The 13,112-nt window shown below is 48.6% G+C and overlaps 2 protein-coding genes across 3 annotated transcripts; one reads left to right on the top strand and one right to left on the bottom strand.

The window, feature by feature from the left end:
• Nucleotides 1-4,463: 4,463 nt before the first annotated feature.
• On the top strand, nucleotides 4,464-8,949 carry LOC120660934 (glucose-6-phosphate isomerase 1, chloroplastic-like). Its single transcript, XM_039939597.1, has 14 exons — nucleotides 4,464-5,200; nucleotides 5,728-5,841; nucleotides 5,951-6,049; nucleotides 6,137-6,220; nucleotides 6,379-6,522; nucleotides 6,595-6,660; nucleotides 6,750-6,818; nucleotides 6,905-7,012; nucleotides 7,127-7,179; nucleotides 7,256-7,394; nucleotides 7,475-7,631; nucleotides 7,720-7,798; nucleotides 8,370-8,436; nucleotides 8,551-8,949. The coding sequence occupies exons 1-14, from the start codon at nucleotides 4,661-4,663 to the stop codon at nucleotides 8,689-8,691; spliced, it is 1,860 nt and encodes a 619-aa protein (XP_039795531.1). The 5' UTR covers nucleotides 4,464-4,660; the 3' UTR covers nucleotides 8,692-8,949.
• Nucleotides 8,950-9,034: 85 nt separating this feature from the next.
• LOC120660935 lies at nucleotides 9,035-12,316 on the bottom strand. 2 transcript variants are annotated; one of them, XM_039939599.1, is made up of 6 exons: nucleotides 11,880-12,316; nucleotides 10,977-11,067; nucleotides 10,640-10,794; nucleotides 10,525-10,552; nucleotides 10,340-10,448; nucleotides 9,035-9,252 (listed from the first exon to the last, which is right to left on the bottom strand). In XM_039939599.1, exons 1-6 carry the CDS (start codon nucleotides 12,039-12,041, stop codon nucleotides 9,249-9,251), a joined length of 549 nt encoding a protein of 182 aa, XP_039795533.1. In that variant the 5' UTR covers nucleotides 12,042-12,316; the 3' UTR covers nucleotides 9,035-9,248. The 2 variants fall into 2 exon arrangements, with proteins under 2 accessions (XP_039795533.1, XP_039795532.1); XM_039939598.1 differs by having other exon boundaries at nucleotides 9,040-9,384.
• Nucleotides 12,317-13,112: the final 796 nt, after the last annotated feature.

Below are 13,112 nucleotides of genomic sequence, written 5' to 3'. Positions count from 1 at the left end.
CGGAAGCTGCAATTGACGCAGTAGAACACGAACCCCAGGCGCAAATATCTCCGCGGCCTCGCCTCCTCGCTTACCTCCGTGCGGCGGCGCTTTGTCCCGTACCCGGCCTGCTCTCCTCACGAAAAGATCTCCGGGCCCACGCGCCATTCGCGGAGCCGCGACCAGCCACCACCTCTCGCCGTCTCGGCTCTCCGCCGTTCGTTTTTCCTCCCCCGCGGCCGGCGACAGCGCAACTCACCTCCCCCACACGGCCACACGTGCGGCGGCCACCCCCTCGCCGTCGCTCGCACGTGCTGACCGCATGACCCCTCCCGGAAAAATGGAGAACGCTGAACGCCTCATTCCCTATGTTCGGGTAATTCAAGTATTTCGGTTCGGGTAATTTGAGTAATAAAAAAATTGGGTTTATTGAAAATGCTACCCAAATTTTACTTGAAAAAAAGAATATTCGAAAATTCGGGTTTGAGTATCGGGTAATCTCGATTACTCGAATGTCCATCAGGATGGCGCGGCGCACCGAACGTCGAGCAAGGCTGCGGGCAGTGGCGGCGGCGTGTGGGGCCGCGGGCAGGCGGTGGCGATGGCGAGAGGGGCGGTGGGCGGTGGGGGCGTGCATGGCGGCGAGCGTGTGAAGCGTCCCCTCGTAAGAGAGATGTGATACAAACATCAGTCCCAGGAGGCTGATGCCACATTTATTACATCAGATGGTTCATTACCATACAAACCTCCGAGGATGACACTCGATACAGATGACAATAAAAATTAACCAAGCCACGACATAACACCAGAACGCAAAATCATCTCGAACAGGGCCGGTTCCACAGGCAAGGTTGGGTGTAGAACGATAACCCTACTCGGCGTCGTCTGGTACGAAGTCTGGGTCTTCTTCTGTAAAAAGTAAGAATAGGGTGAGTACAAATGTACTCAGCAAGTCCAACCACACCCACGGAGGGGGTTATATCAGAATAACATGCTCAGGTAAAACAAGGATGAGGTTATGGTTTAATTTGCGGAAAGCTAAATTTTAAGCAGGGGTTCGTTTTAGCCGAAAACATTTCAAAAACCAGTTTTTTTGTATTGAGCAACACGGAGCTCAAGTTTTTAAACTGCTACCGGACTCCCTGTCCATCGTAGCACACGGCACAACTACCGGACACAATTCCAAAATAACTCACGCTAGCCTAGCCCGAAGAAACACTAGTTATGTGACCACACCGTAACTCGCCCAATTCCGTGGGCACGGCTATTCGAATAGCTTTTAACTCTGCAGAGGTGTGCAACTTTACCCACAAGCGGGTACCACAACACGAGCACCGAAGTGTCGGTGTAGATCCCGACATAGCCATTACCCACCTTAGCTAGACCTGATTCGCCATCACGGGATTTACCAAGGGGTCATCGACCTAACTCTGAGGTATAACCGGGGTATAAGTCACACTGGGCCTATCTCTTTTCCTTGGGCACCCGTTGCTCTCAGCCCTCCTGATGGCTATCACATCAACTAGTGGGGTTTATGCTAAGCCGTTGCCCATTCAACGGTCGAGTGGTTTGCACGATAGCGGAGTTAGGTGAGATGACACACCAACTCGGTCCTTAGACACGACAAGATGGATATCTCCCTTCTTTGCCCTGCCACACTGGCACGAGCACACCAAATGGCAAATCCGTAGAAATGCCATCCGTCTAAACTTTCTTTACAAAAAAACACCACATTTATCCCATCCCACATACGCACGCATTTTCTTTATTAAAATAAATAATATTGTGAGTAAAGTCCTAAGCGTTCTAATATTGATTAACGTCCAAGCAAAATCAGACATTAATCTAGGTGGTCAAACAATGGTCATCACAAATCAAGGGGTGGCTATCCAACCGTGTTTTCATGCAAGCAAAATTTATGCAATTTTATAAAGCAGGCCATTGGGTTGTGTTTATAAAAACTAGGACAGAAACATGCATCAAAGGATGGGATTGAACTTGCCGTCTTCGTAGCCTTCGGGGAGGTCCTGTCCTTCGGGCTCGGGGTCGCGCAACTGGTCCTCGTTCACCGGCTCGCAGTACTGCTCATCAACGGGATCTCTTTCGTTCACACCGTGATCTATGGCGCAAACAAACACACACAATCAAGAAAAAGGAAAAAGAGTTTTATCGTTGAGCTCGAATAGAAAATAATTAGGATATGGAGTTTGGAGTAATATTTTTGGGTGGATTCCTAATGACATGGTCAAAACTATGTCATGAGAGGCGTGGTAAAGTTTTAGGTTGATCCGAGGTCGTTTGGCGCATGAAATGATAGGTTAATCAAAGGTTTAGGGGTTAAACAATGGTTCAGGGACCAGTTTGTAATTATGTTTGAGAAAGCAGGGGCTTGGTTTGTAATTTCTAGAAATATTTGGGCCTATTAGGAAGGTGTAGGGGTTTATTTATTATTGGGTTTTTAAGCTGGAGGGTTTGTTTGCAAAATAGGGGAAATAGGAAGGGCTTCTTGGGAAAAAAGTTAAAAGGGTGAGGGTTTCTTTCACAAAAACGGAAAAAGCTAGGGGGTTTTGGGCATAATGCCCTGTCCTCTCCCTCCCCCGCGCTAGGAAACAGGGGAGGGGCCGGCGCTCGTCGGCGGCGGCCGATTCGGCCGCTCTGGACCACGGCGGCGGCCGGGGTGATGGGGAAAAGGGAGTAGGGGGCGCGGTGGCTTGATTCCCCCACCTGGCTTGACTTGAGGTGGAGCGAGGCGGCGGGTCGTCGAGAGCGGGTGGCAGCGGCCATCGGAGTCCGGCGGGGCGGCGCTGCAGTTGAGGAAGGGAGGGCCGTGGGGGTCAATGAGGTCGGGGTGGTGGGTGTGGAGCTCGAAGGCGGGGTAGGGGCTCTTTATAGCCGCTGGAAAGGCGGTGGCGACTTGGCGGGATGCGGGCGGAGGCCAGCGGCCGAGCTAATGGCGGTGGGGGGCTGGCTCGGCGCTGTGCGGGCGTCAACGGCGGGCGGGGTGCGTACGACGAGATGACGTGACGCCTCGTGTAGGCGGCGACCGTCGCAGGCGGCGCTGTGCCGAGGTCGCCGGCGCTGTGCGGCGTCAACGGCGGTCAGCCAGTGTCGTGGCGTGCGCGGTCGAGCGACGTCGCGTCGCGGCGTGCCGTGCGTGCGCGCGCGGGGACAAGGGAGCAGCAGGCGGCCGGCTGGGCGGACGCGCGCGTTCGCATGGGCCAGGCGCAGCGGCGGCCGAGCGGAGCGAGCGCGCGTGCGGGAGGCGAGCAAGCGTGCGGAGCAGAGCGGGCCGGGAGCGGGGAGGGGTGGCGCGGCCCGGCGCGCCGCGTGCGTGTGTGCGCGTGTGCGCGTGGAGGGGAGCGCTGCGTGCGGGGCAGGCGGGCAGACCGGGAGCGGGGCGCGCGGGGCAGGGGCAGCGAGTGGCCTGCTCGGGGAAGGCGAAGGGGAGTCGGACCGAGCTGGTGTGCGGAGTAGGAGCGGCAGAGGGGAGCGGCCGTGGTGGCGCTCGGGAGGAGGAGCCGGGCACGGCGTGCTTGGGGAGGAGAGAGGGAAGGGAGTGCCGAGCGCACGGGGAAGGAGAGAGGAAAAGAAAAGAAGAAAAAGAAAAAAGGAAAATGGGAGAGAGAAAAAGAAAAGGAGGGGGGAGAGAGAAAGAAGAGAGGGAGAGAGATTCGCGCCGGATCCGTTGCGCGCGGTCGGCCACGCGCAGCGCCGATCACGCGTGCGCGGTCGGGTGCGTGCGCGGCCGGGGGCGTGCGCGTGTCAAGGGCGAACAGGGTGATGGATTCGGGCGTCGGGGTCGGGTCTTTTGGGGATCGGGAGATCGGGCGAAACAAGGAAAGCTCCCGAAAAATTAGGGTTAAGGTTTTAGGGAAAAACTTGGGCTCAACGACAAAGACTCGATTTAGCGCACGATTTATCTTAGCGAATTTTTGAGATGTTACAGCATGGCGGGGTGCGGGGATGCGGATGGCGGGGGTTGGCGGGCAGCAGGCGGCGAGCATGGTGGCGCGCGGGGTCGCGGAAGGTGGCGGTGGGCAAGCGAGGCATCGCGCAGGGGTACGGCATTGGTGAGTGACGACCTGTGCGTTGGTGGTCTGTTGCGCCGCCGCTGTCGGAGGGGAGGTTGGGACCTGAGGCGCGATGAATTAGGGGAAGTATGGCTAGGTTAGTCACCGGACTGCTTGGTTGTTTGGACTTTATTGTTGAGTATTGGATTTTTGAAAAATTTGAGTAGTTCAGGTAATTTGGGTACCGGAGATGTATACCGAATTATTCAAAATAAATTTGAATTTTCCGAAGTTCTACCTGAAATAGAATTCGAATATTTCGAGTTCGGGAAAATTGTGTCAAGGCTAGACGTTCCCCCAGGGTTCGAGTCCTCCCCTGGCGAGTGGGGTAGGTGTTCGAGGGGTGGGCCTCCCAGGTGACGCAGTTGACGTGGACGGTCTCTTCCGCCTTCGTCTTCCTTTTTTTTTTGAGGGCCGCCTTCGTCTTCCTCTCCCAAAATTCCTCCCAAATAAAGCCAAGCCCAGCGAGGCCACCAACTCCACCTCGTGGACTCTTCCCCCCAAAACTAAACCCTCTCTGGCGCCGTCGACGCGGCGGATGTGCGTGAGCCCGTGAGGCGAACCGAGCGAGGGGCCAACCACCACCGCCGCCCCCTCCTGCTGCGACGACGATGGCGTCCATCTCCGGCGCGGCGGCGCCGCCCTCGTCCGCCGCGTGCCGCCTGCGGCTGCGGCGGCACCTCCTGCTCCGCCCCTCCGACCTCCGCCTCCGCGCGCCCCACTCCATCGCCGACCTCTCCCGCTCCTCCAACTCCTCGAACTCCGCCCCGACCCCGGCCGAGCCGCTGGGCTCCGCGGCGGCGGCGAACGGCAGCGGCGGCCGCCGCGCGGTGGAGAAGGACCCGATCAAGCTGTGGGAGCGCTACGTCGAGTGGCTCTACCAGCACAAGGAGCTCGGCCTCTTCGTCGACGTCAGCCGGGTGGGGTTCACGGAGGAGTTCCTTCAGCAGATGGAGCCGCGGATGCAGCGCGCCTTCGCCGACATGCGGGAGCTCGAGAAGGGCGCCATCGCCAACCCCGACGAGGGCCGCATGGTGGGGCACTACTGGCTCCGCGACCCGTCCCTCGCACCCAACTCCTTCCTCCGCAACAAGATCGAGACCGCGCTCGACAGCGTCCTCGCCTTCTCCCAAGACATCGTCTCCGGCAAGGTCGCTGCAAAATTTCCCATTTCAATTTGCGTGACACACTTGCAATTGTTTCTGCTGCAGAGTCCGGATTGCATAGCATGCTTGGTTTGCAGAGCTGCTCTAGCATTTTTTTTTTGTTCCATCCATTAGAAAACCTCATTTCTCAGGGAGATTCGGTAATAGGATAGAATCTCAAGTTGTCCGAGAAGTAGTGCCTAATATACGTATTTTTATCTGACTGAGAAAAGCACCTGGAACAATTTAGGGGACGAGATAGTAGAAGTTGATTACAAGAGTCTTTACTTTTTTATCTGATTTTAGATGTTGGGATATGCCATCACGAGAGAGCAGAGCATACCTGCATTCATATAATCAGCTCCACTATACTGAAGATATGACATGATAAACCGGTGACTGTGCTTTGGATGGTTACAATATATGGTATTTTAGGAATGTGCATTGTGCGACATTTATGTGCTACTTATCTTATTGAGACTTTTGGCACATTCCTTATTGTGGTGATGTCTTATAACGTGGTGTAAATGCAGATTCAATCACCATCTGGTCGTTTCACATCAATCCTTTCTATTGGAATTGGAGGGTCAGCTTTGGGCCCTCAATTTGTCGCTGAGGCACTTGCACCTGATAACCCTCCATTGAAGGTATGCCCCTAAGTCATAATCCAAGAAATGCACTTTAATTGCACTTGTCTATTCTGTGGACTTAAGATGCTGGTATGTTGTAAGATTTACCTCTTATTATGCTTATTAGATAAGGTTCATTGACAACACCGATCCTGCTGGGATTGATCATCAAATTGCTCAACTAGGACCTGAGCTAGCGACTACTCTTGTAATTGTCATTTCTAAGGTACCGAAAGATCCCAAATCTGCTTAGTTTGTCGATCTTCTTCCAGCTGTATTGTGAACTTATTTATGGTACTATTTATTTTTACAGAGTGGAGGCACACCTGAAACCCGCAATGGTCTACTGGAAGTACAGAAAGCCTTCCGAGATGCGGGGCTGGAATTTTCGAAACAGGTTTTGACCTCAGGTTCTTGCTTATTTTTTATGATTGTGTTACATCTAGTTCATGAATCATGGGCAGTCAATTTCTGTTGGTTCATGCACCCTTTCCACATGTTTGATCTGTGGCTAGATGAACAATTCATTATTTGATGTCACGGTCTGTTTTGCAGGGTGTTGCAATTACTCAAGAAAATTCTCTGCTGGATAACACTGCCAGAATAGAGGGATGGTTAGCTCGATTTCCTATGTTTGACTGGGTCGGTGGCAGAACTTCGGAAATGTCAGCTGTGGGTTTACTTCCAGCTGCATTGCAGGTCAGTGCTTTCCCATTTCCTTTATGTTGATTCCACATGCTTTCAAGTTAACAGATGAGGGGTTGTTGCCAGGGTATTGATATCAAGGAAATGCTGGTTGGCGCGGCTTTAATGGATGAGCAAACCAGGAACACTGTGGTATGATATTATAAAAACATGGATAATTTACAGTTGAACTCTATGGTCATCTATCAAGAATGTGTGTAATATGGTTTTCCTTTTAACAGGTTAAAGAAAATCCAGCAGCATTGCTTGCATTATGTTGGTACTGGGCATCAGAAGGGATAGGCAAAAAGGTTTGCAGCTTCGTTGATCGTATTATCTTCTGTTGATGATTTTATCTTAGTACTCTCCTTACTGTTTTGACTCCCCTCTCTTTCAGGATATGGTTGTGCTTCCTTACAAAGATAGTTTGCTACTTCTGAGTAGATATTTGCAACAACTTGTCATGGAATCTCTTGGGAAAGAATTCGACCTAGATGGCAACAGGGTAAAATGTCTTCCATATTCTAGTCAATTTACTGTAACTGATGTTTCTGAACCACTAGGTTTTGGATTTTATATTCATTACTATTTTTGTTTAACATAGAATTTCCTAAGACAGGTTAATCAAGGGCTGACTGTATATGGCAACAAAGGAAGCACTGACCAGCACGCGTAAGTGTGTGCTGATTTTTCAGCAATAATACTATAGTTAAATTGCAGGATCTAATGAACTATTTAATGATCACAGTTACATTCAGCAGCTGAGAGATGGTGTGCACAACTTCTTCGTTACTTTTGTTGAGGTCTTGCGTGACAGGCCTCCTGGTCATGATTGGGAGCTTGAACCTGGAGTCACATGTGGTGACTATTTGTTTGGGATGTTACAGGTCAGCGTTGAACTTTAAGGAGAGAAAATTATATTGATTTGTCTACAATAGAGATAACAGAGGTATACAACATTTTGCAGGGAACCCGTTCTGCTCTTTATGCAAATGACCGGGAATCCATCTCTGTTACTGTTCAAGAAGTAACTCCTAGAACTGTCGGAGCACTGATTGCTCTTTATGAACGTGCTGTGGGGATTTATGCTTCTTTGGTAAATATAAACGCTTATCACCAGCCTGGTATGCTTCTCAAGACAAAGTATTGTAGCTCAGTATTCATTAAGCTATTTTGCTGTATGTATTTATTTGTGGCCTTTGTGATTTACAGGTGTTGAGGCTGGGAAAAAGGCAGCTGGAGAAGTACTGGCACTTCAGAAAAGGGTGCTGACTGTATTAAATGAGGCCGCGTATGTAATCTCTTTCTTATGTTTTTATTGCTGTTTCTCTATGAAGTGATTCGCTGTCGCTTTGCGTAGTATTTTTGGGTCATATTTCTAGGTATGATGCTTTGAGAAGGTATTTCCATATTGTGATAATGCCCCTTCTCTGTTTTCTGCTTAGAGACTCTCGTCTAAGACCTTTTAGATGTTCAACATATATTGGATTTGAAAAAATTGCAATCGCCGTCTTGTTAACAGTTCTCATGAGGATGCAAAATTACAGATAGCAGCCTGCTTTTTTAGCAGTTAGACATCCCGAGTCGATACAAATAGAAACCTGTGGTTGTATTTCAGTATAGCTCAACCTTTCCTTACTCATGAAACAATTTTGTTGTTTCCAAATTCCAATTTCTGAACATTACGAAACTCAAATCATCATCAGAAAAAAAGGACACAAAATTTGTATATGAAATGACTTAAAGTTTGTTTACACATGTGGGTATATGACGTATCCTCAATTCACTCCCCAATCTTTTTCTCTCATGAATGTTATAGTAGAGTTATAGGGTTCCTGCTGATTTTTGTACTTGTCTCCCAGTTGCAAGGACCCTGCTGAGCCATTGACCCTGGATGAAATTGCAGATCGCTGTCACTGCCCAGAAGATGTAAGTTTTGCCTCTGCTCCACATGTCTCTTCTGACCATGCACACCTCCCAGCTTCACCTATTGTCATCTGCATAAACTGGCTGCTAACTCATGCTCTGCGCCTGCTCCCTCAGATCGAGATGATCTACAAAATAATCCAGCACATGGCTGCGAATGACAGAGCGCTTATAGCAGAAGGCAGCTGTGGTTCTCCTCGCAGCGTCAAGGTGTATCTTGGAGAATGCAATGTAGATGAAGACATGCAGGCTGCATAGATTCGGGGCAGTCGGAATTGGTGTAAAATTGTGTTGGAATAAAAAGAGCAGCGCCATGGTGTGGCCATGCGTGCGTGTTCCTGATGTGCCATCACCCATTTGTTTCTTGTTTGAATGTGGCACGGTTGCTGCAACGATGTATCTTTTATTCCCCTTGGGTCTCCCTTTGCATACAAAATACAAAGGGATGAAGAAAGATAGCTGCATCACTCACGCTCGTTTAAACGCATCTTCAATTCGAATATGCTTTTGGCATCATCTGAGCATCTGTTTGCCGTGGCGTCTTCTCCATATCCAGTTAATCTTGTTTCCGGCTCAAGCACGTCGATGCCAAGATTTCTCATTTCATTTCGTTTGATAATATTTCTGAATAACTTGAACAAATTGAGTTATTCTGGCACAAAGTTTTATTCAAACAAATGGAATATTTACAGTTGAGGGATACACAAATGCTAAATATAACAATTGTACTACAAATCATTATCTCACTCGCCAACACAGATTCCCAGCACCATAATGGACTAAACAAGCGATTTCAAGTTTTGTATTATTATCCTCTACCTGAACAATGAAAGCACACAATTAATTGTAACATAGCTGTTGATACATATTCACAGAAACTTGGGTATCACACGGCAGGACGTCCCAAAGGCTGTAGTTGCGACCGTAAGTAATGCTTTATAATGGTAGACACTGCATAACCGGGTACAGAAACATTATTTTCATAACTATATATGGAGATAGGGATGGCTAAGACCAGCACCCCCCAAGCCCCAGTTCTTCATTCAAATTGGAAATGATCATCGTGTACCCAGTGCCATGGTTCTTAAAGCATTAAGGCGAGGCACGGCGAGCGACCCCGTCTGCAAGGCGAGGCGACGCCTAGGCGAGCAAGGCGACACCTTACCCATATGCCACAGGGAGGAAATGAAAAGAAATGGGAAATAAAAAGAGTAAAAAAAAGGCAAAGAAGAGGGCAAGGTACAGGCTGCTGCCCAGCCCAACAGTTAGGCCCAGCCCAACAATAGCATCTCCACCCTCCAGAACCCTCTCCCACTCAATGAGCTCCTCATCCGCGCCGCCGTTGCCCTCTGCCCTCTCAGCTCTCCCTCTCCCTTCGCGCCGCCGGCCCGCCGTCGCTCCTCCGCCCGACGCCGCCGCCGGTCCGCCCTTGCTGCTCCGCCAGACGCCGCCGCTGGCCCCGCGCGACACCACTACCGGACCCGCGCGCCGTCGCCAGGCCCTCGCGCCGCCGAAGCTCGTCAGCGCTCCCTCTCCCACCTTCCTCACCATGCTCAGGTAGGCCACCACCCCCTCCCTCTTGTTCCCTTTCCCCCGCAGATCGTCGAAATCCTTCCCCTCTTCCTCTCCTTCCTCCCTCACCCTCCCTCTCACTTTGCTTCTCTTTTGGCATGGCGTCGGCGGACGCCTTGGATTTTTGAGCGCCTGGACGACTAGGCGTCGCCTAGGCGACGCCTTAAGAACCATGCCCAGTGCCATAGGCTCCCGCACTGTGCGGGGTTTGAGGAAGGTTATTAGCGGGAGATCTTTCCCACACATCGTGAGGAAATGATCATCGTGTGAGAAGAATAATACTATAGAGATGATTCGTCAATTCGTGTCCAAGGTTACTATACGAAAAACTTACCCAACAGCTGTAGTGCCCCATGAAGCAACATTATAAATAACTTTAGTCCCATCCCAGGCCTTCCTGATTCTACTTTTCTTCTTTTCAGCTGAAAATGTTTTCCAAAGCGCTGGAACAGGAATGGCAGAATATCCAATCAAAATATGATCTAACCATTCATTTTAATAAGAAAACGAGGAACTAACCTTTCTGAAGTTGATCAGGAGACAGGTCCTGCACAACATGAAACTCAGCATTAATAACCACTCATACAAGGAGACAAAAACTCCCCATGCAGCATCAGGTAAAGGGAATATCTACCTTAGTTTTTTTGAGCGATAACAAGTATGCAGCCATAAAGGAAGTGATCCCATCAACTACATCCTCCTGCTTAACAAGAACATACCCATCATCTAGGTCATCAACTTCCCACAAATCCACTGCCTTTACTATATCCCATGATATATCAGGTTCAACTGTGCCAAAGAACAGCAAACTGTTTTAAGAATAGTGATCACCATTTCAAGGAAATTAGAGTGAAAAGGAACAGGAAATTAGAGTGAAACGTCTGAGTTCATATCCACTACAATAGAAATTTCAACTGGACAAACTTACACGACTTTTAATAATATAATATGTTCATCTAGCATAGGCGTACCTGCACCATCTTGATATACTGACTTCTGATTACTCTCGAACTTTTTAAGGAACTCAAGCGATTCAACCTTAGATTTAAGAAGGTCGCACATCTGCAAGGTAAAAGCAAGTGATTTAAATTTTAGGGCAGCATCAGAGCATATGAACTATGTGAAAAATTCTGTGTCGCCTTGTCACTCCAGAAAGAGATTTCTGTTAAGTGCAAAAAGACTGTTCACCCCACATTCCAGACAGGAAATTGGAAACATATTAGGGATATTGGCATACTGCAGGCATTACTTCCCTAAACTAACAACATACTGTACTTCCAGCATCTGAGACACAGGCACCAAAATGTTTATTTACATATTCTGGAGAAGTGTATATGCCACATATCACACATAACCTTATCAGGAAGGTCTGAAGTCATTTATTTCATGCTGTACCTGTATTTCCACACTTGCAAACTACCTAACAACACTACTGACACAAAATATACCCTAGTAGTCGCCCGTCAGAACGACATTAGCAATCAGCATCGAACGACACAAATGCACACAATGCTTTCTACAAAATTTACCAAAGGGTTGTCAATAGCCTGAATCCTCCCAACAAGCTACTGAAACAACAAAGACCTTTTTAGTCTCACCACAGCGCATAAACAGTGACATCGGTGCTTCAGTAACTTCGAAACACGCATCCATCTCCGATATTTGTGCAGCGTTTAGTTTTGGTTTGTAGTGTCCAAACTTAAATTGGAGATAATTCAGTTAAATCATCGCAATTTACCAATCACCATCAGTTACGCCTGCTGCAACGACTTATGTTTCGGAAATCAAAATCACGTACTAGTTCCCGAAATCCTCGCCCTGCCTAGAAGAACTCGTGACTCGTGAGGGATCACAACGCCTCCTGTCCTGCTCACCTGGGCCGTCTCGTAGTCGGAGTCACTCGCCACCGACGACGTCGCACCGTCATCTGCATCGTCACCAGCACCGCCCTTGCGGTCCTCGCCCTCCGGCGGCGGCGCTGCGGCGTCCTCCGAGAGGAGGGACACGCCGAGATCAGGGTCGGCATCGCGGAGCATCTCGACCGCCCGCTGGACCTGCTCCAGCACCTCCTCCAGCGCCCGCTTCCGCACCCTCCTCACCTCCGGCGATCACCGGCGCGCCGGCGGCGGCGGGGAGGAGGATGGCGAGGGCTCCATCGGGGATTGAAGCGGACCCGCGACGGTGCCGACGCCCGGATTTGGGACTCAGAATCGCTACATGAAGATGAGGGTGATTGATTTGATTGGCTAATCTCGTCGGGTAATCTTGTTGCGTCGGAGTGTTGCTTGCAAATAGCAATAGGCGGCTACGAGGTGGGACAAGGGGGCCGCGGGTCCCACACGTCAGTTGAAGCTGATATTTGACGTGGCGGCTTCAGGCGTTTTTTTTCATTTTTATATTTAAAAAAACAAAATTTCAAAAATATATGCCGAATAGGAAAATTTTTAAAAATGAGTGCCTGCCCATCCGGTTGGCGAAAAGGCCTAAATGTAAAAAAAATTATATTTAGGTCATAGTGCCTAGGGCGCATTAAACAGTGAATTTGTAAAATCGATATAAAATTGTAGAAAAATCGTAAAAATACAAACTCAACTGTTCTGGATTTTATGAAATAATATCTACAACTTTTGTTACATAAAGTTTTTCATTTGATCCATGTATCTAAATCAAGAAAAATAGTTCTTGTACCTAGAAAAATCTGAAATAATTCATTTGGTCTAGTTGTGCTTATCTAAAATTTACCAAACTTTTTTTATAGCTCTTAGGAAATAAAATAATAGTACTGTAAAAGTTATAGATTCTAATACTCAGTATAGCAGCATAGATAAATAACTTATTCAAACTAGACATATTGCAAGATCTAATAAAAACTTATTCTAGAAATATTTTCTGGGCCTACCAATTATGTACAAGCTTATGCTCACCATATGCAACACTCTGGCCAAAGATGACATGCATCCAAAGGATGGATCTTGAGATTTAAATAAAAGTACATTAAATTGGTATTTAAAATAGAGAAAGATACATTGATCAAATGAAAAACTGTATATAACAAAAGTTGTAGATCTTATTTCATAGAATTTAGAACAGTTGAGTTTGTATTTTTT

This window comes from Panicum virgatum, chromosome 2N, assembly GCF_016808335.1.
Source record: "Panicum virgatum strain AP13 chromosome 2N, P.virgatum_v5, whole genome shotgun sequence".
NCBI classification, from domain to species: domain Eukaryota; kingdom Viridiplantae; phylum Streptophyta; class Magnoliopsida; order Poales; family Poaceae; genus Panicum; species Panicum virgatum.
This window is presented reverse-complemented; position numbering and strand designations above follow the sequence as displayed.

Coding starts and splice junctions, on each gene's coding strand:
- LOC120660935 (XM_039939598.1), bottom strand. CDS start 12,041: ATGCTCCGCGATGCCGACCCTGATCTCGGCGTGTCCCTCCTCTCGGAG. Junction 10,553..10,639: donor TATCGCTCAAAAAAACTAAG/GTAGATATTCCC, acceptor CATGTTGTGCAG/GACCTGTCTCCTGATCAACT. Junction 9,385..10,339: donor TGGGGCACTACAGCTGTTGG/GTAAGTTTTTCG, acceptor CCGGTTATGCAG/TGTCTACCATTATAAAGCAT.
- LOC120660934 (XM_039939597.1), top strand. CDS start 4,661: ATGGCGTCCATCTCCGGCGCGGCGGCGCCGCCCTCGTCCGCCGCGTGC. Junction 6,221..6,378: donor GGCTGGAATTTTCGAAACAG/GTTTTGACCTCA, acceptor TCTGTTTTGCAG/GGTGTTGCAATTACTCAAGA. Junction 6,523..6,594: donor TACTTCCAGCTGCATTGCAG/GTCAGTGCTTTC, acceptor GGTTGTTGCCAG/GGTATTGATATCAAGGAAAT.